General features: G+C 43.5%; 1 protein-coding gene across 2 annotated transcripts in view; it reads right to left on the reverse strand.

Moving 5' to 3' along the window:
- pit (probable ATP-dependent RNA helicase pitchoune) overlaps positions 1–19,809 on the reverse strand; it is a 341,853-nt gene that overhangs the window by 146,837 nt on the left and 175,207 nt on the right. For both annotated transcript variants that reach the window (XM_080282378.1, XM_080282377.1), the window contains one exon: positions 3,509–3,649. In XM_080282378.1, the coding sequence (XP_080138504.1) occupies positions 3,509–3,649 (141 nt within the window). The remainder of the gene's footprint in view (positions 1–3,508; positions 3,650–19,809) is intronic.

The following is a 19,809-nucleotide window of genomic DNA, read 5'->3' on the forward strand; positions in this document are numbered from 1 at the left end:
GAGAATGGAGAATGAAAGACTGACTAAGAAGGTGAATGTAGTAGGTGAAGTGGAGGGAGGGAGGGAGAGGGAGGGGAAGGCTGAGGATGAGGTGGATGGATGGAGTTGAGAGGTATATGAGAGAGAGGGAAGTGAGCTGGGGGAAGGGCAGTCAAATGGTGGGTGACAGAGTGACTTGAAGGCATTTTGTCTGTGGCCACCCTTTACGGGATTAGGGAGTCAGGCTATAGATAGATAGATATATTTTTCAAATACATATCGTACATTTTATACATCTTATTTTTTACGATCTTACAAACTAAAACTGTTCACTTTGTCTGTATATTTCACTTATCACTAGTCACCCTTGAGCAGTGTATCAGGAACTTCCGTGGAAATTATGTGGGTTGACTGAGGCAGAGCACGGGGGCACAACAGTAACACCACCAGCCCGCCACCAACTGACGCACAAACACACAAACCTCTTGCTGTGTAATTAATGCTTTGTATCTTGAATATATATTATATTAATGCAGACTCCTTTTCTAATTTTTTAGCATTTAGAAAGTAATTTATTGGTATACAGTAAAACCTCACTAAATCGGACTAATTGGGGTCTAAGCCAGTCTGAAAAAAGCGAAAGTCCGATAAAAGCGACATCAGGATTCCCCCCTTGACTTCTTTTGTTATGCACAGAGGCTTGCTTGCCCTTCATGCATTTATTCCCTCTCTCTCTCTCCGCACTGGGCACTTCTATTTTACTTCACATATTTTTGACTTCGTCGTCACCTTCACCTTCACATTCATTTTTACCTTCTCTTTCAGTTCACTCTGACATTCACATTTACTCTCATATTCTCTTCCATGCTCATTTCACATTCACCTTCACACTCACTTTCAGTATCACTCATTTTGAATTTCCCTTTCACCTTCACTTGCAACCTTACTTTCACATTTTCACATTTACCTTTATAATTATTCACTCACCTTCACTTGCCCTCCCTTCTTTTACTGTCACATTCACATCCACCTACACTCACACTTTCACCTTGACTTTCACTTTCTTTTCTTTCACCTTCATCTTCACTTTTTCATTCACTTTCACCATTTTCACCTTCTTTTTCTCCTTGGCCTTTACTTTCACCTTCACTTCCACCATCTTCACTTTTACATTAATTTTCACCTTCATTTTCATTCATTTTCACCTTCGCTTTCACCCTCACGTTCACCTTCACATTAACCCTCACTTTCACCTTTCACCTTCACTTTTGACTTCATTTTCACCTTCACTTTGACCTTCCTTTTCATCTTCACTTTCACCTTCACATTCACCCTCACTTTCACCTTCACTTTCGACTTCATTTTCACACCTTCACTTTCACCTTCCTTCTTCACCTTCACTTTTGCCTTCATTTTCACATTCACTTTTACTTTCACCCTCACTTTCACATTTGACTTTACTTTAACCTTCACCTTCACTTTCACTTCTACTTTTGCCTTCACTTTCACCTTCACCTTCACTTTTACTTCCACCTTCACTTTCACACTACCTTCACTTTCACCTTCACAATGCCTTCACTAACCTTCACTTTTTCATTCACTTTCACCTCTCCCGGAGACAGTTCGTTCAATCGTTCAAAGATTCAAAGATTTCCTGCACATATAGTGCAGGCTGGGCCATACATTAGCCCTGTCAGTGGGGTATGGGCTGGTTAAAAAATAGTAAGTGGAGAGGACAGGACCTGGGGATTGCCCAGCACACACGTCCTGTCTCCTGGCTGGCTTTGTGGTGTGTGTCCACCGAAGAGAGAGAGAAGGGGAGGAGATATAGGAGAGAGAGAGAGAGGAGGGACCAAGGTTATGCCTATCTCCCTCATATGTTTATGCCAAGGGGACGCCACTTGTCATTTCTGTATTATTCTCTCTCTCTCTCTCTCTGTTGACTTTGACATTCCATATTTACTTGTGCTCTCTCTCTCACCCTCACTTTTACTCTCATTTTCACTGTTATTTTCATTTTCAATTTTACCTTTCTCTCTCTCTCTCTCTCTCTCTCTCTCTCTCTCACTGGAGAGGGACGGGGAGGAAGGGAAGGTATGGAGGAGGAGAGAGAGTGAAGGAACCAATGTTATGGTATCTCCTCCGTTTGTTTGTTTATTCGTTTTTTCCAAGAAAGGACAGCTTCTGGCTTGATCGGACTTTTCCTGATGCATAAGAATTTAGTCCACTTGGCTTCTTGAGTCCGATAAAAGCAAATTCCGCTATACTGAAGTCCGTTATATCGAAGTTTTACCGTAATTTAAATTTAAACACTTTTCAAATACTGTACTGTACACTTTACGCATCTTATTATTTACAATCTTACAAACTAAAGGTGTTCACTTTGTACATTTCACTTATCACTTGTCACCCTTGCGCAGTATATCATGGATTTCCTGGGATGTGATGTGGGTCAGACTGAGGCCAGAGCACGAGGGAACAATAATGACACCACCAGCCCTCCACCAACCGACACATGAACACACAAACCGCGCGGACAATATGGCCGCCTCAGGCTGAGGCTAGGAAGTCTGGACTGCTTCTAGCTTTCTGGGAGTTTTCCCCAAATATAAGAAATAATTCCAGTTGGTTCCTCAACTCCAAAAAAAGCAAATTCCTGTCCAGTGAAGTTTGTTGTAATGAGGACATACTGTATCACCTCACTTTGACCCCATCCTTCCTTGCTATGACTGACCTCTCCTCCCCCTCCTCACATTTTTTTTTTTTTTCTTTTTTGTACCCGGATTTTTTGTAAGTCAATCTTTCGTAAGTATGGGCGTGACTGTACACACTTACAACCACACTCTTCAGCCAGCCTTCTGGGGCAACACACCCATCCAGCTGGAATATCAGAAGCCAAACTGAACATGGCATCATACTGAATGACCTCAATTTACCTAAATGGGTAAATGTCTATTGCCACTGCGTAGAGATGAAATTTTGCTACAGTACATTAAAAAAATCTATGTTTGTTAAGTGTATATAAAGAGAGATCAGTCTGTTGGCATTAACCCTTTCGGGTCGCAAATACAGGTAGGTCTGTACATCCAGTCTGAAAAATCGAATTTTTGACAAAAAATCAGGGTCTGTAAATTTAGAAAAAAATACAATATTCATACAAAAGGAACTAATACACATCTCTCTACAAAACATTAGGGCTCTACTTACCATACATGAGCCATAATAATGATGTGAAGTTGTGTAGCAAATGGTGTGTTGTGTCATGAATAAATGAATTTCTGTGTACAAAATGATAGAGAAATACTCCTGTTTACCTAAAAATCATAAAGCTGCATTATATCTTCTCAACTGGATTGCCCTATACTCAAGAAATGATTAATATTAAAAGAAATACTTATAACATTCACCAGCTTCCCACCACAGTCTTGAGATGCGCTCAAATAGGCAAGTCACGATTGTGGCCGGGAAACCCGTCCTGATAATGCCACGATTGTGACCATGAGACCTGAAAGGGTTAATGAATGGGTACCTTGCTCCAGCCCCTCTACAGTGGCACTCTGTTTATCTGAATCTACATCCACTTCCATGGGTTCAGTCTTCAGTGCAAGCCGAGCCAACTCATTCGTCCTGGTGTCTTTTGTGGCACTAAAAAGCATTGTTTGCCTTCGCTCTGTGGGGGGAAAAAAAAAAAAGGAATAATAATCAATATTTTATGCTAAAGCACCAATTACACTGACAGACAGAAGAGAGACATATGTACAGAGGAAGAGAGAGGTGAAAAGATTAGTAAGAAGAGAGTGGATGAGGACTTCGGAAGGAATTGGAGTGTAAAGTGGCGGGGAATGTAAGAAAATGTTCTGGAAAGAGGTACAGAAAGTCAGACAGGGTGATAAAGTAGTATAACGGGGAGTGAAAGATAAAAATGGTATATCGCCAGTGGAGAAGGGAGAAAATCTGAGAAGATGGAGAGAATACTTAAAGGAACTGTAGAGCATAGAGAACGAAATTAACGCGAGTATAAGTGGCTGGGGGATGGCTGGAAGGAGGAGGGAGGTGAGAAGACAGGAAGGAATCTGTAGGATGGAAGTAGTGGACGCAATGAAGAAAGTTAAAATGGGAAAAGCCCCAGGAATTTTTGGAGTGTGTGGTGAAATGCTGAAGCATGGGGGAGAGATAGTAGTAGAATGGATATGGATGATGTACAGATTGGCCTGGGAGGAAAGTAGAGTCCCAGACTATTCGAAGTCAGCTATTATTATTGCCCTGTACAAAGAGAAAGGGGAAAAAGATGTGTGTGGTAATCACAAGGGCATTTGTCTTCTTAGTGTAATGGAAAAATTATATGGCATGATACTTGCTCAATGAGTTAGAGAAATAACAGAGGAATTAGGAGAAGAACAGGAAGGTTTTAGGAAGGGAAGAGGAATCAGATATTCATTCATAGGTCTTTAGTGTAAAAGTTTCTGGAGAAGGGAATGAAGTTGTATGTGGCCTTCATGGATTTGGAGAAAGCATATGACAGGGTGGACAGACAAGGAATGTGGAAAGTATTAAGGATATATGGTGTAAATGGGAAGTTGTTGAATGCCATGAAGAGTATGTATGAGGGTGCTAAGGCTGCAGTGTGTGTGGATAGTGACCTGAGTGAATCTTTCTATCTGAATGTTGGATTGAAACAGGGATGTGTCATGTCCCCATGGCTGTTCAATCTGTATATGGATGGGGTTATAAAAGAGATACAAGTTAGGGCAGTGGATGTTGGAGCGACCCTAATAAGAGAGGGCAGTGTTTGGAAACTCCCTGTACTGCTGTTTCCAGATGATACTGTAAAGTGAAAACGAAAGGGAACTGCAAGGCTTGGTGAATGAGTCTAGGAGAGTGTGTAAGAAATGGAATCTAAAGGTAAATGTACAGAAGAGTGAAGTTATGATCTGTCAGAGAAGTGAAGTCACTGAATGTACAATGAGGTTGGATGTGAAGAAAATGGAAAATGTGAGTGCATTTAAGTACTTGGGTAGTGTGATTACTAAGGATGGAAGTTTAGAGGGTGAGGTGATTGAAAGGGTACAACAGGGAAGAATGGCTCCTGGTTCTTTGAAAGCAGTGATAAGGAAGGGGGAGGTGAGCATGGAAATAAAAAAAACTCACTGCATGACAGTATTGTGATGCCAGCTCTAACGTACGGAAGTTAAGCTTGGACCTTGTTGGAAGGACACAAGTCAAGGATGAGAGCAGTGGAAATGAGTTATCTGAGAGGAGAATGTGGTGTTACATGAAGAGACAGACTGACAAATAAGGAAGTGAAGGAGAGCTGTGGTGTGGACATGGATGTGATTGAATGCTTTAGGAGAAATACACCGAGGTGATTTGACCATGTGGAGAGGATGGAAAGTGACAGACTAACAAAGAGATAGTATGTGAGTGAGATGGATGGGTGGAAAGGGAGGGGGAGGCTGAGGATGAGATGAAGGGATGGAGTGGTGAGGTATATGAGAGAGGGGGATGTGAGTTGGGAGCAAGGCAGTGAAGTGGCACTGGACAGGGCAACATGGAGGCGATTTGTTGGTGGCCACCCCTTACAGGATTGAGGTGTCTGGCGACAGATGGACAGATAGATAGACAGACCAATTAACATAATCAAAACAAACAAAATTAACATTAAATATACTGAAAACTTGAAAATGGTTAACAATGCAAAAATACTGTGATTATCAGCCAACAAACCATTGCCTTAAGATTTCTTCCATACCACACCATGGAGGGTGATAATTGGGAGCAGAAAGTGAGAAGTGCTAATGTTGGGGGTAGAGTAGCAGGAGGCAGATCGAAAAAGACCAGGGACAAGGTTATTGAGTGTGACCTCAAGGATAAGGGATTAAACAGGGAAGCAGGTAGAGATTGAGCAGCATGGAGAGCACCCATTTGGTGACCAAGGCTGACACACACGAGCATGTTGGAGCCTTCAAATACTAAACAATACAAACCCTATGGTTGGGGGGGGGTAGTATTACTCCCATGATATCAAGAACACATTAGAGTATGAGTATGCCTAATGCCAAAAACCAGTATTACTCCCGTGATATCATGAGCATATCAGAGTATGAGTATGGCTAAAATACTCTCAATATCTGCCATACTTTAGTCATGTTGCAGTTAAGTTCCTGGGTTTCTCTCCAGTGCATTATCATAACCAATCAGGTTATCAGAGGTGTGTTTCTGTGCAAAAGCTCAGGCATCTGTATTGCTATTTGTTGTTGAGAAAAGTTGCTGCATTAGCAATGACCTCTACCATTCTCTGTAAGAAGTGTGGTAGCCTATCCCCACTTTCATGTGGTGAACACTGTTAGTGTTCATAGTGCCATGCAAGTGGAACTAATGGGGTGGCAAATGCTTAACCCTAGCAGTTTTTCTTTGTTTTATTTTATTCTTTTTTCTTTCTTGTCTATTTCCATTCTCTTTGGTGCCTGCTAATTTCAACATTGGTGCTGCCTGGGATTACCTAGGACACTCACTGAGCTAGACATGGCTGATACGACTCAATGGCAAGGTGCTAAACTGTTGGCATTTGGTAAATGGCACTGCATCACATGTGTAGGCCTTCAGGATAATGATTACAGTTGCGTTTCAAAGAGGTGGCCCTGAAACTGATGATACTGTGGTAGCTATGATGTGGGTGCTGCCACAGCAGGTATGGAGACTGAGATCATCAACAGGGTCAGAGCTTTTGAAAGGTGCTCCTGACAGTTTTATGGTGGATATATCTTTAAGGCTAACAGTTTGGAAGATAGGATCAGCATTATTAAGGCAACTCCATTGAACCCTGAACATCATTTGCTGACATCTTGAAATAAGAACTTACATGCTGTGGAAGGATAGAGATGATCCCATCACATATCTGACTCATGACAGGACAGAACATATCTACCAAGTACTGGTGTTGAAACTAATGGATGACACTGACAATGATAAAACTAGATTGTCTCCAAGTACTGGAGATGTGGAGAGGGCACTGAAGTCTATTTCAGTTAATAGCTGTATGGAAACAGGATCAGGGACTGCCCACAGAAAGAGGCAAGTGAGATTCTAGCACAGCACTTAAATCATGTTTTGGTTCTGATCCTACTTACTCAATACCTAAGTCAAAGAAAATTCTTCCAAAGATAACTATGACAGGACTTTACCTTTCCCTGGATGACACTGGTATCACTCCAAGCATTTTAGATAAGAATAAAATCAAAATGCTTATGGAAAGTGGTTGTACTGTCCACCTTCAGTTTACAGGAACTAAGAATGATACTAAAAGTGCCATCTTAAAGATGTCTCCTGAAGTGTGCTCCTCCACTTTAGAAAAGGGCAAATATATATATGTGGGCCTTACAAGACGCCATCCCTTCAATAGATTTGGGGTTATACAATGTCACCACTGTCAGGGTCTTGGTCACATATCTGAGAAGTGTACCAGAAAGAGCCATGAACCCAACTGGGTTTTTTAAACTCACATGGGCTCTCCCAAATGTGTAAACTGCTCTTCTGTAAGACATTTAGAAAATGTTGGTTCACAGTCAGTGGCTCATTTTTGCATCTACTGTAGTACAGCATGTCTACATATGACTTCCCACTGAAATAGGTTAACTGAAAACACCAACTTCATCCACTCAAAAAATTTATAATCCCCCTTAAGTCAGTTAATACTCATTCTTCTAAAGATTCATTCCATTCATAATAAAATGAACTTGACACTTTGTGTTTGACACAAACTTGGTTGTGTGAATCATACACTGTATTAACAGTGTGTGCACTGCTTTGCTCAAGACACAGTCTATAATAAAGAGTTCCCATGCCTTCTGCCAACCATCTGGGTGCAGGTGTAGCCTTCTCTACTCCATGGAGCTCACAAATGTATCTTACATAAATTATGACTTTATGCCATCTTTCTTTGAATTTATGGAAGTATTAATAAACTTCCATAAAAAAACTATTAAAATTGCAATTGTTTACCGACCATGCCATCCAGGCACAGGTTGAAGCTTTATGGAGGAGTTTGGCCAGTTTCTAGAAGCTTTTTCTCTTAAATCTTGTGGACTGCTTGTTTGTGGTGATTTCAATTACTGGACTGACAATCCTCACTTGAAACGTTTTCTTTCAAATTCCTCATACTGATCAACTAGAATATTCTTTTAAATCATCCTCATCAATCAATTCATATCTCAGGCCAGGTACTTGATTTGATCTTATCCCCTCTTGGCTGCAGTCGTATTGGATGTGGAGGTTGATTCAACTGATCCTTTCATCTTAAACCACAAACTCATCACTTTTGGTTTTAAAAGCCTTCATACTGAAAGGTTATCAGTTTTAGAAATATACAGGAACGCTGACCACGATCTGATTTGTTGCGTTGACGATTAGCACTTAAATGGCATTAATTCATCTGATGATTTAATGAATATAAATACAGTGATGAGGTTAAGTCTATCTTTGACCATCATTGTCCAGAAGTAGCAAAGACAATCACTGTACATGAAAATCCTCCTTGGTTTGGTCCTACCCATCAATTCTTTGCACAGACAGCACAGGAAAGCTAAACATGAGTGGCGCTTCCAATGGACTGAACTGACTCAACTGCATTGTGAGTTTGCCTATAAAGACAGGTATTCCCAAAATATGGTTATGTGGTGGATTAAAAAGCTGGCTGTGGTTATGAATAAGTTGGCTGGTCACAAGACTGTGACTCCTAACCCAACTTCTGTATCTGGTGCCCTATTGGCTTCCAATTTTGTTTCGTTCTTCTCATACACAAAATGAACAATACACCCACTGCAAATTGACTTAGGACCTACACACAGAATTGCTATGGGAGGGTTGTCTGTCTTTGCTTTGTGTTTCCACCTCTACCAAGTGAATTTTTTGGGCAAGAAGTAACTGGCAACTCCTCCGGTGTTGGAGGGAGGTGGTGAAACACTCAGCACGTCAGTGCTTGCCCAGAAGCAAGAGTGGGAGTATAATGTTCCTGTCGCTCTGAGCTTGCACCTCCCTCTTTTTTCGTAAGCATTTCTGTTTGCCCTGTTATTTTCCTAGAGTCGAGTTGTCATGCCTGGAAAGTACTGCTCAAAGGATGAAAGGGTCTGTATCAATGCATAAAGGCAGGATAATGTCCCCATCAACACGATCTGTGAACATACTGGATGCACAAAGTTGACCGTAATGAAGATTCTTACTGCAGCGTGCAGCCTGCCACCTGATGTCGTACCAGAGCACAAGCATGGCGGTGGAAAGAAGTGGATGACTTCTAGAGATACAGATATGCTTCTGAAGAGGGAGGTAATCAAGAATCCTCAACTGACAGCAGCAGACTTGAAGAAAATGCATCCCCAGCTGTTACAAGATGCCTCAATTCGAACTATCCAACACTGCTTGCAGAAGGAGCTGGGTTTGCCAAGCCGCACATAATATATGAGTGTGCTGTCCCAGATGATTGGCTGCAGAGTGTAATTTGTAAATGTGTACAAAGGGAAGGGTGATGCACTGGAAAGAGGAAATTATAGAGGAATAAAGCTTTTAGATCAGATAATGAAGGTAATGGTGAAAGTTCTAGAAGGTATGATTAGAGAAAAAGTGAACACTGACGAGATGCAGTTTGGGTTTATGTCAGGCAGGGGGACCACCGATGCCATTTTCATTGTTTGACAGCTTCAGGAAAAATATATTGGAAAGAAAAGGGATCTGTATTTTGTTTTTATTGATTTGGCAAAGGCCTCTGACAGAGTCCCTAGAGAGGTCATGAAGTGGGCAATGAGAAAGCTTGGGTTGGAGGAGTGGCTGGTTAGGGTGGTTATGGCTATGTATATGGGTGCTCGCACCCACGTAAGAGTGAATGGAGATCTGAGTGATCAGGGCTCTTGTTTGGTGAGCCACAGATCGCAAATGCGAGTATTTATTCTCTTCGGCGAACAAATTTTACACTTAGGTCGCCTTTTGGTGAGGAGAAAATACATCCACTTCAAAACCCAGTAAACTACAAAATAAGTAGATATCACTTAAGTGAACCAAAAAGAACGTTGTGATTAATTATTAAGTCTTTCCTTGTCGCCACTGTGAATGTTTAAAACCTCATTACAAGATTCTAATCATCACAGTGTGTAAATAAATAAATATATTTATTGCTCATAAAATATTTTGGCTCGTAGTAAGTTTGCCTACTAAAAATTTATTTGGCTCGTGTATCTGAAACCTTAGGAGCCAAATGGCTCACAACCATTGGCAGTTAGCAAGAGCCCTGCTGATGAGTTTTCTGTGAATGTTGGTGGGCATCAGGGGTCAGTTTTGAGTACCTCATTGTTTATCATAGTACCTGAAGCCCTCTCACGTGACTTCAGAAATGGAATCCCGTGGGAGATGTTATATGCTGATGATTTGGTGTCAATTGCAGAGACTGAAAGGGAGGCGGAGGAAAGATTTAGCAAGTGGAGAGATGCTTTGGGTCACAAGGGATTAAGGGTAAATGCAGATAAAACAAAAGTGATGATATTTAGGGATGGTGGTGGTACAGTCAAAGAACTGGGAGAGTGGCCATGTGCAATTTGCCACAAGGGCATGGGACGTAATTCCATCTTGTGCAGTATTTGTGATAAATGGGTGCAAAAGAGATATAGTGGTATCTGAGGCAGACTGCAAGAAAATGCTAATTTTATGTGTGCGGCATGTCGGAGAGAGCAGGTGGAGACTGTCAGGCGTGAAAGGATTGAAATTGCTGTTGAGTCTCTTGAGTGTGTGGAAGAGTTTTGTTATTTGGGAGACATGTTATGTGCTGGAGGTGGGGCTGGAGCTACCTCTGTGGCTAGGGTGAGAAGTTCAGGGAGCTGTTGCCCCTCCTGATACTGAGAGGACTCTCCCTACGTGCAAAGGGGTCTCTGTATGCAGCATGTGTTAGGAGTGTGATGCTGTATGGTAGTGAGACCTGGGCAATAAAGGAAGAGGATATTTGCAAGCTCAATCGTACAGAAATGACAATGATTAGGTGGATGCGCATTGCGTCCCTCCATGCAAGGCCTGGGGGGGGCTGGGTTTACGATGGAAGAGTTGAGAGGTGGGATGGGACTGGAGTGTATTGGTGTTGCGATGAGGAGAGGTAGATTGAGATAGTTTGGGCATGTGGGGAGGATGGGGGATGATAACTAAGTGCAGAAGGTGAGAAGTGTAAATATTGGGGGTGGTGTTGCGAGGGGCAGACCAAAAAAGAAATAGGACGAGGTCATTAAGTGTGACCTCAGGGTTATGGGACTGAACAGAGAGGCTGCCAGAGACTGAGCAGCATGGACAGCTGCCATTAGGCGACCAAGGTCAACACAAGCAAGCATTATGGAGCCTACAAAAACGAAAAAAAAACGAAATGAGATTATTTCAAATATGTCTGCCTTAAGACACCCAAGGCAATGTGCTTATATACGATCTCATCGACTGGACACATCAGTGCATATTGCATTCTAACCTAACCTAACCAATTAGTTTTGCCCCCTAATACTCCTCATAAAAATTTTAGTCACCAAGGATCGCCACTAAGCCTCTTGAAAGTCCTCATTACCAATCAAGCAAAAAACTTCTGACCTAAGCAACACGTGAATAATGGCCACCCAGCATCTGGCATATTTTGCCAACAATCACTTTCGGCTCTCATTAAAAAAAAAAAAAAAAAAAATGCAGTGTGAAACTATTTTTGAAAGCCATTAGTCATCAACAATAAAGGAAAAAAAAAAAAAAAATGATAGGAAGAAGTTGTCACCATGGAGTAATTGCGTATTTCTCACGTCTCAGATACAGTACACACAAATGCAGTAATTGTGAATAATAAACAATTCAACCAGGAAGTATAATTTGCATGACAGTATAATTCACAAGAACTGAACTCACATAATTATGTTACATAACTATGTATGTCAACATGTAGTGTCTTCACACATCATAAGATCCGAATTATCTCTACCAAAGACCATCAGTTCATAACAAACATCGGGAACAAAGCCTTTTTTTTTCTTTCACACTCGTTACACTAAACGTGGAAACATGAATTTTACTGTTCCTTCATCATTAACTTTTTTTTCTAACAGAGAGAACTCTCCACATCGTAAACACACCCGACTCGTATCTGTCTGATCGTTTGCATTTAACCTCCCTCACTACACACCACTTTGTCCGACAATTTTACATTTTCATTTAGAATAAATGCTTTTCTTGTGTTCATAGCACTTTCAGGGTGTTTAGGCATGACTAAAGTTACTGTGGAACCACATGCTCAGAGTTCTGAGAGGAAATGAGGAGCAAGGATATAAGCAAAAAACTTCTCATTATAATGAACGTCTACACAACACTGAGGCAGTCTGTGGCAGGTGGTATGGGACATGGGTCATGTGGGTCTGGTCTGGTCGAGGAAGCCAATCAGTGACCAACAAAAGCATAACACATGAACTGTATTTGGAAATCTAACACCTAAACGCACCCATTTCCCAGTTTCTCTCGCACAATGGAGTGGCATTACCGTGCTATTATAAGTAATTATGGGAGAAATTAAATGCCCATGTTATCATAAGATCGTTGCTCCGTTTTGTCTTAAATCCTGACTCTACTGTATACCCTGGTTTAACGATGTAATTGGTTATGTAAAACCCCATTGTTAGCCAGTGTATTGTATATCAGGGTACTTTTAACGTGTAAAGTAATGGGAAACGTTTATCAGCCTTGGGTTTCCCCCAAACCAAGTCCAAAACCCACCCAAATGAGCCCAAAAACAAGTTTCAAGCCAATCTAAATAGCCTAACAGCTGTAAAGGAAGCTAACACCTGTAAATAACTCACTGAAACCAACATATAAAATCTGAAAATCATAAGAAATAGGTTAGATAATATCAAACACCTCTCATCACTTACTTCTTGTAAGTCCATGTCTGGTCCTGGTCATCATCCTTGCTATTCCCCCCGAGGCTAGAGGCCATGTGGTGGTCCCTCGCATTCACTCATCCTCCTCAGTGCCCTCAAACCCCACCTTCAGGAGAGGGTCAAAGGGAGGGGGAAGCCTGGCAAGGTGGAGTGATCGTAGCGGGGGACTGATGCACTGGCTCTGGGGGTGGCGATGGAGTGCGATGCAATGATGTAGGCGGTGGCAATGGGGTGCGATGCGATGGCTCAGGTGGTGGAGATGGGGGTGCGATGTGATGGCTCTTGGTGTGGTGATGGGGTGTGATGTGATGGCTCTTGGGGTGGTGATGGGGTGCGATGCAATGGCTCAGGTGGTGGTGATCGGATGCAATGCGATGGCTCAGGTGGAGGCAATTGAGTCCATTGCGATGACAGAGGAGGTGGTGAGGGAGACAGCACAATGACTGATGAGGTGGCAATGGAGTCAGATGCAGTGACTCACATCATGGCAGAGGAGACTGAGACAGTGGCCGAAGTGGTGAGGGAGATGGAGGTTGAGGCGAGGAAGGCAGTGATGGAGTGGTGAAGTGTCTTATTGGAGACACAGCTGACACGGGAAACAGGGATCTGCTGCAGGTTAGGTCCAGCACTAGAGGCCAAGCACATCCTTAGCGGGAGAAGACCCTGGGTGTTTCTCTGCTGGTCGATGGCAGAGGAGATGCTCTGCTGGTTGAAGGTTGGAGAGATGCTCTGCTGGTTGAGGGCTGGGGAGATGCTCTGCTCTTCGAGGGCTAGGAAGATCCTTTGTGGCTTGCTGGCGTGGTGGGGGCCTGTTTGAAGGAGGCAGTGATTATAGTCTCTTCTTTTCCTCCAGCATTGTCTTGTACACCTTCATCCCCTCCTCCAGCCGATTAGCTGTGTCCCTGCTTCATCTTGGAAGAGGGTCATGTGTGTGCATCAGCACAATGATTTCGTCCAGCTTGGTCAGCACCTCCCTCAGAATTATTCTACTGATGGCTTGCACGTCAGGGACAACTGCCTCCTCCTGTGCCTAAAGGTGTGACCTCTGAATTTCAATACTGAGGAGCTCCTCATTGCTGAGCTCCTCCCTGTGACTTCGAGGACCTCCTACACATCGACTTCCCTAAAGCCTGCCTTGTGCGACAATTCCACTATGTCCTGCCGCACACTCTGCACAGGCAAAGCTTGCATGCCCTCGGGAAAGCCGGTGAAGGAGTGCACACACTCTGGCCACAGCGTCAGTCACTCACCTTTCATGATGGGCTGGGTAACTTCATGTCACGCTGCAGTGATGTTCTCTATGGTGTGGTGTATTCTGCAGACCTCCCAGAATTTATGCACTGTCGTCCTATTGTCACTGTCAGAGGCCCTGACTAACTGCTGCATAGTGCAGCGGAGGTAATACGCTCTGAACACAGCTATCATCCCTTGGTCCATGGGTTGTAACAACAACGTGGTGTTGGGGGGCAGGAACACCACTTCCATGTTGTTTGCCCATTCCTTCATCGCGGGAGGGTGGCTAGGCAGACTGACTACCACCACGGGAAATCTCTTTGCAAAATTCTCCCTAGAGGCATACTTTGTCCGGACACGAGAGAAGTACAAGCGGAAATATCATGAACAGATGTCGAAAGTCAGCCAGGCCTACTTGCTGGACTTCCAAATTACCCTGAAATTTTTTTTCACATACCCCACCAGATGCCTGGGGTTCTCAGAGTGGTACCCAAGGAGTGGCTTCAACTTGAGGTTGCCCTCGGCGTTGCCCCCAAGCAGGAGTGTAAGCCAGTCCTTCGAGGCCTTGAACCCTGGCGTAAACTTTTCCTTTGTTCCAAGATATGTCTTAGGAGGACATTCTTTTCCAAACGAGCCCAGTCTCATCAAAATCCAAGACCTGCTTCGCACTCTAGCCACCCTCTGCAATTATGTGTTTCAACTCGTCAGGAAACGCTGCCACTCCCACCATATCTGCACTTGCTGCCTCACCGTACATCTTCACGTGGTGGAGATTTGCTTGCCTCTTAAAGTGGTCAAACCACCCATGGCTAGCCTTGAAGGTTTCGTAGTATCAAGATCCCGCCTCACCTTGATTTCTTCCCATAGTGAGAGAGCCTTGGTGCAAATAATTACCTGGCTCATAGGTGCCTTCCTCTGGTTCTGATCTTCCACCCACATGCGCAGCATCCGCTCCAGCTCCTCCATTGCAGTTTCTCTCTGGCGGGTGATACATGAGGCGCTTATAGTTGCAACCTCCCCAGCAGCGGCCTTAATGGCCTCCCCCTTCTTGATGATGATGGAGACAGTTGACTGGGCCAGGTGGAGCCAAGGCGATAGCACACACACCCTCGCCTTTTTCATGGCGCTTAAGAATATCTAGCTTGACTTCTAGAGACAAGAGTTTTATGCACATGCTTTGTGGGAACATCACCAGTACCAACACTAGCAGGCTGCTTACCACCCCGACTTGGGCCTCCACTTACACCATCACTAGCCCCACCACGTGCAACATACTTACCAGACATGATCACAATTATTTAAGCCACATATTACACAAAATAGCACTCCAAACAGGATTAGTATCACTGCTCTACTCACAGCACTGCTCATACCCAGTTAATATGCACTACAACAGCAGCTTGCGTAATGTTGGTGATGCAACACGATGTGTGGTGGGCGGGCGTAAAAAAGTTCCTCACTCTGAGATGGCTGGTGTAAGAAGAATGATATGGGTGAGCACGGGGTGAGTGATGGCTGTGGGACCTGCGTGAGCGTTTCTGCGCATCCTGGGAGGCAGGCGGGCTGAGCTGGCCGCGGGAGCGCGCAATTCAAAATTTCCGCCTATCACTTGTGGATACAATGTTGGAGGGCCCATCGCTAAACTGGGGCGCGGTCATCGTCTAATGGGGTACGGTGGTATTTGTACCCCCATCACTAAGTCAGGGTGTTGCATCTAGGGGTATCGTATATCGGGGTATTACTGCATAACTGCCCTGTTCCACGATGGAGGGTCTCACCTCTGGTGACATCTTCAAGACAGCAGTTATAGTGCCACTCCTTGTTCTTGTGAAGAGAAGGCTAAGGGTGCAACCTCAATCAACGAGCCTCTTAATTTTATTATTTTTATTCAGAATGTTAGGGATGATGTCAGAGTCGCCCAAGGAAGAGGAAAGGCCTGCTACAGTCATTTTTGGCTGCATTTTCTTTGGCTATGATATGTAAAAAGTGCCATCAGAACCAAAATGATCCTTCAGTATCCCAGCCGCTTCACCTTTAGTCTCGGCTGATGGAAACTTCATTACTAGCCCACAAGTCTTGGTCTTAAGGCAGCTAGCAACCAGTACTGAGTCAAGTACACCTCTGATGTCTTCTGGTCCCATCTGAGTCGTTGGTGGATCAGCACCGCTCTTTCGTTTTATCAGTACCTATTGACTACGAATTGTTTTTTTCTGCCCATGAGACCTCAACCACACCCCAAGGGAGATCCTTCCCCTCCCCCACGAGAGACACCCAAATTGCATCAGCAAATGACTTGACGTGGTCTTGGGTGACAGCCACGAGTGATGAGACCTTGGTCTCTAGTCTGTCTGAAACATCTCTGATAGCCTGAAATATCGGACCTACAACCCCATCTTCCAACTCTTTCTTAGTGGCTCTACTTCCTCCACCAGCCATGACCTCATCCGCTGGTGCAATGCATTGGCTACACAGCCAGCGAAAGCCCAGCTGGTGGCTCTTCTTCATAAATGGATAATCATTAGCATCCATATTTTCGCAAGCCAAATTAACTTACTTGATGCAGTATGCACACTTAAGCTAGTGCACCTTTTTGCAACAGGCCTAGTGCAGTGAGGGCACTAGTGTTGTTTGCTCATGGTTGGCAAAAGAGAAAAGAACAAAACAAAAACATTGACAACAACAACAGCAAAAAGTATATACCATACCACCTGGTAGAAACCTGGGTAGTGCCGTCCTCATTTGTGTCACCCTAATCTGGGGGGAGGAGAGCACAAAGAACAGAAATAAAAAAACAGGGGGTCTGCGGGGTCACCACAAGCAGGTGGGGTACAACTTGACTACCCTTCTGGGCAAGGTAACTCAAATCGAGATGCCGCAAGTGCTGAGATGGTATTTTACAACTTTTCCCAATTTGAGCTTTATGACAGTAGCAAATATGTTACTTAGGCAAGACCTCATTGGTTATGATACTGCCACTGTGCAAACTCTTCCAAACACTCAAGAGACTCACCACCAAGTTCAATCTCTTCACGTCTGACAACATCCACCTGCTCTCCCCAACATACCGCATACATGAAATCAGCATTATCTTGCAGTCTACCTCTAATACCACTACATTTCTTAGACACCCACTAATCACAGACACTGCACAAGATGGAATTACTTCCCACGCCCTTGTGGCAAATCACACATGGCCACTCTCCCTCTTTTTTGACAGTACCGCCACCAGACCTTGATACCATTGCTTTTGTTTTATCTGCATTTCCTCTTAAGCCCTTGTGCCCCATATCACCGCTCCACTTCCTGAAACTATTCTCCAACTCTCTTTCATTCTCTGCATTCAACACCAAATCATCAGCATACAACATCTCCCGCGGAAGTCCATTTCTGAAGTCATGTGAGAGGGCTTCAAGTACCGTGGTAAACAACAAGCAGCTCAAAACTGACCCCAGATGCACACCAGCATTTACAGAAAACTTATCACTCAAATCTCGGTTCACCCTTACCTGGGTGCAAGAAACCTCATACATGGCCATAACCACCCTAACCAGCCTCTCATTGATCCCAAGCTTTCGCAATGCCCACTGTACCACCTCTCTAGGGACCCTGTCAAAGGCCTTCTCCAAGTCAGCAAAACAGTTCCCTTTTCCTTCCTATATATTTTTCCTGAAGCTGTCAAACATTAACTATGGCATCAGTGGTTCCTTCGCCTGGCATAAACCCAAACTGCATCTCATCAATATTCACTCTATCTCTAATCATACGTTCTATTACTTTCTCTATTACCTTCATTATCTTGTCTAAAACCTTTATGCCTTTAGAATTTCCTCTTTCCAGGGCATCATTCCTTGTACATATTTACAATTACACTCTTCAGCCAATCATCTGGGACAACACACTCATATATATAATCGTATTTATCAGGTCAGTAACTGACCTCACTTCGATATCTGCTGAGGCTTTCAACATTTCAGCTGTCAACCTAGACACACCTGGTACCTTCCCCACCTGTATCCTCCCTATCGCCCCACTCACAGTAGCAGTGTCAATCAAAGGCCAAGGGCCAAACATTGAATCAGTAGGCTCCAAACCTGCCCTGTCCCAGTCAAACTTTTCATTCAACCACCGGCTGTTTCATATCCCCAATGTTCACCACTACCCATCCTTCATCATTCTCCATACACTGATCACCTATGATATCCCTATTCTTCATCATTTGAACTGCCACCTTAAATATCATATTCTTCCTATCCACACAATTTAGGCTATCTAGTAAAATTCTCAGTGACTCAGACTTCGCCCTGTAAACCTCTTTTCTAGTCCTACACTCGGCAGCTAAGTATTCCTCTGTTACCATCCTTCTTCTATTCCTGGAATAGCCTTCTTTTCTCGTTAACTGCAGCTTCTACACCCTCATTCCATCACCAAGTTACTTTATGTCTTGGTGGGCCTCTTGTCCATCTACATATTAAATCATTCAGTAACTCTCAAGACGTTGCTCTTGAAGGCTCTGTACTGCTCATTAACACTTCTGTCAATGTCTCCCTGTTCAACCACCACTCTCCTTATCTCCCTATAGAATGCATCCCTTACTGCTTGTTTTTTCAGCTTCCATATTTTCCTCCTACGTGCATAGGTACTCTTTTTCATTATCTGCTCCTTAAGCATCATGTCACATATCAATAACTTGTGTTGCTGCACACACTCCTTGCTCCCTATAACTTTAACATCCCTCAATAACCTCCTACCAACCCTCCTGACCAGGAAATAGTCTATCTGGATGCTATTTCCCCCCAGACTCGTATGAAATCAACCTAATCTCTCTCTCTCTTCCTAAAATGTGTGTTGCATATAATCAGGTGTTTATGGCATTTATGGATCTGGAAAAAGAATGCGATATAGTAAACAAGAGAAGGACTGTGGAAGGTTTTGGGCATCTACGGTGTAGATGGGAAGCTGCTAGGTGCTGTTAAGACTTTTTATGAGGGTAGTGAGGCATGTGCAAAGGTAAATGGGCATCTAAGTGAATGGGTCACGATCAATGTGGGCATGCGACAAGGTTGTGTGATGTCCCCATGGTTGCTTGATATATATATATGGATGGGGTAATGAAAGAAGTAAAAACACAAGTAATGGAGAGAGGGATGGCATTGGTAATGAATGGTGATGGATGGAATATCTTAAATTTGTTGTATGCTGATATTGCAGTGCTACTTGCAAATACCAGACAAGAGCTTGATAGACTAGTGCAGAGTTTTGTTGATGTCTGTGAGAGTCATGCCTTAAGAGAAAATGTAGAAAAGAGTAAAGTGATGGCTACTGTGAGAGAAGGTGGCTCCCAATGTGATGTTATGGTGAATGGAGACTGAAATAGGTGAGAAAGTTCGAATACCTGGGTACAATGACAGAAAAGAGAGGAAAATGTGCAAAAGAAGTGGAAAGCAGTGACACAAGGAAGGAAAGTAGCTGGTACTATGAAAGCCTTGATAAGAAACAGAGGCTTGAGCGCTGCAGCTGTGCATGGCTTACATGGAGAAGAGTTAGTTCCAACTTTAACATATGGGGTGGCATGGAAATGAAAAGTCAGGAGTTAGAATAGTGGAGATGGGACTGCTGAGGAATGAATGTGGAGTACAGAGAGTGGATAGGATACAGAATAATGTGGTATGTG

Source organism: Coenobita brevimanus, chromosome 93 (assembly GCF_032717465.1).
Source record: "Coenobita brevimanus isolate Jiangsu-jjx chromosome 93, ASM3271746v2, whole genome shotgun sequence".
Taxonomy (NCBI): domain Eukaryota; kingdom Metazoa; phylum Arthropoda; class Malacostraca; order Decapoda; family Coenobitidae; genus Coenobita; species Coenobita brevimanus.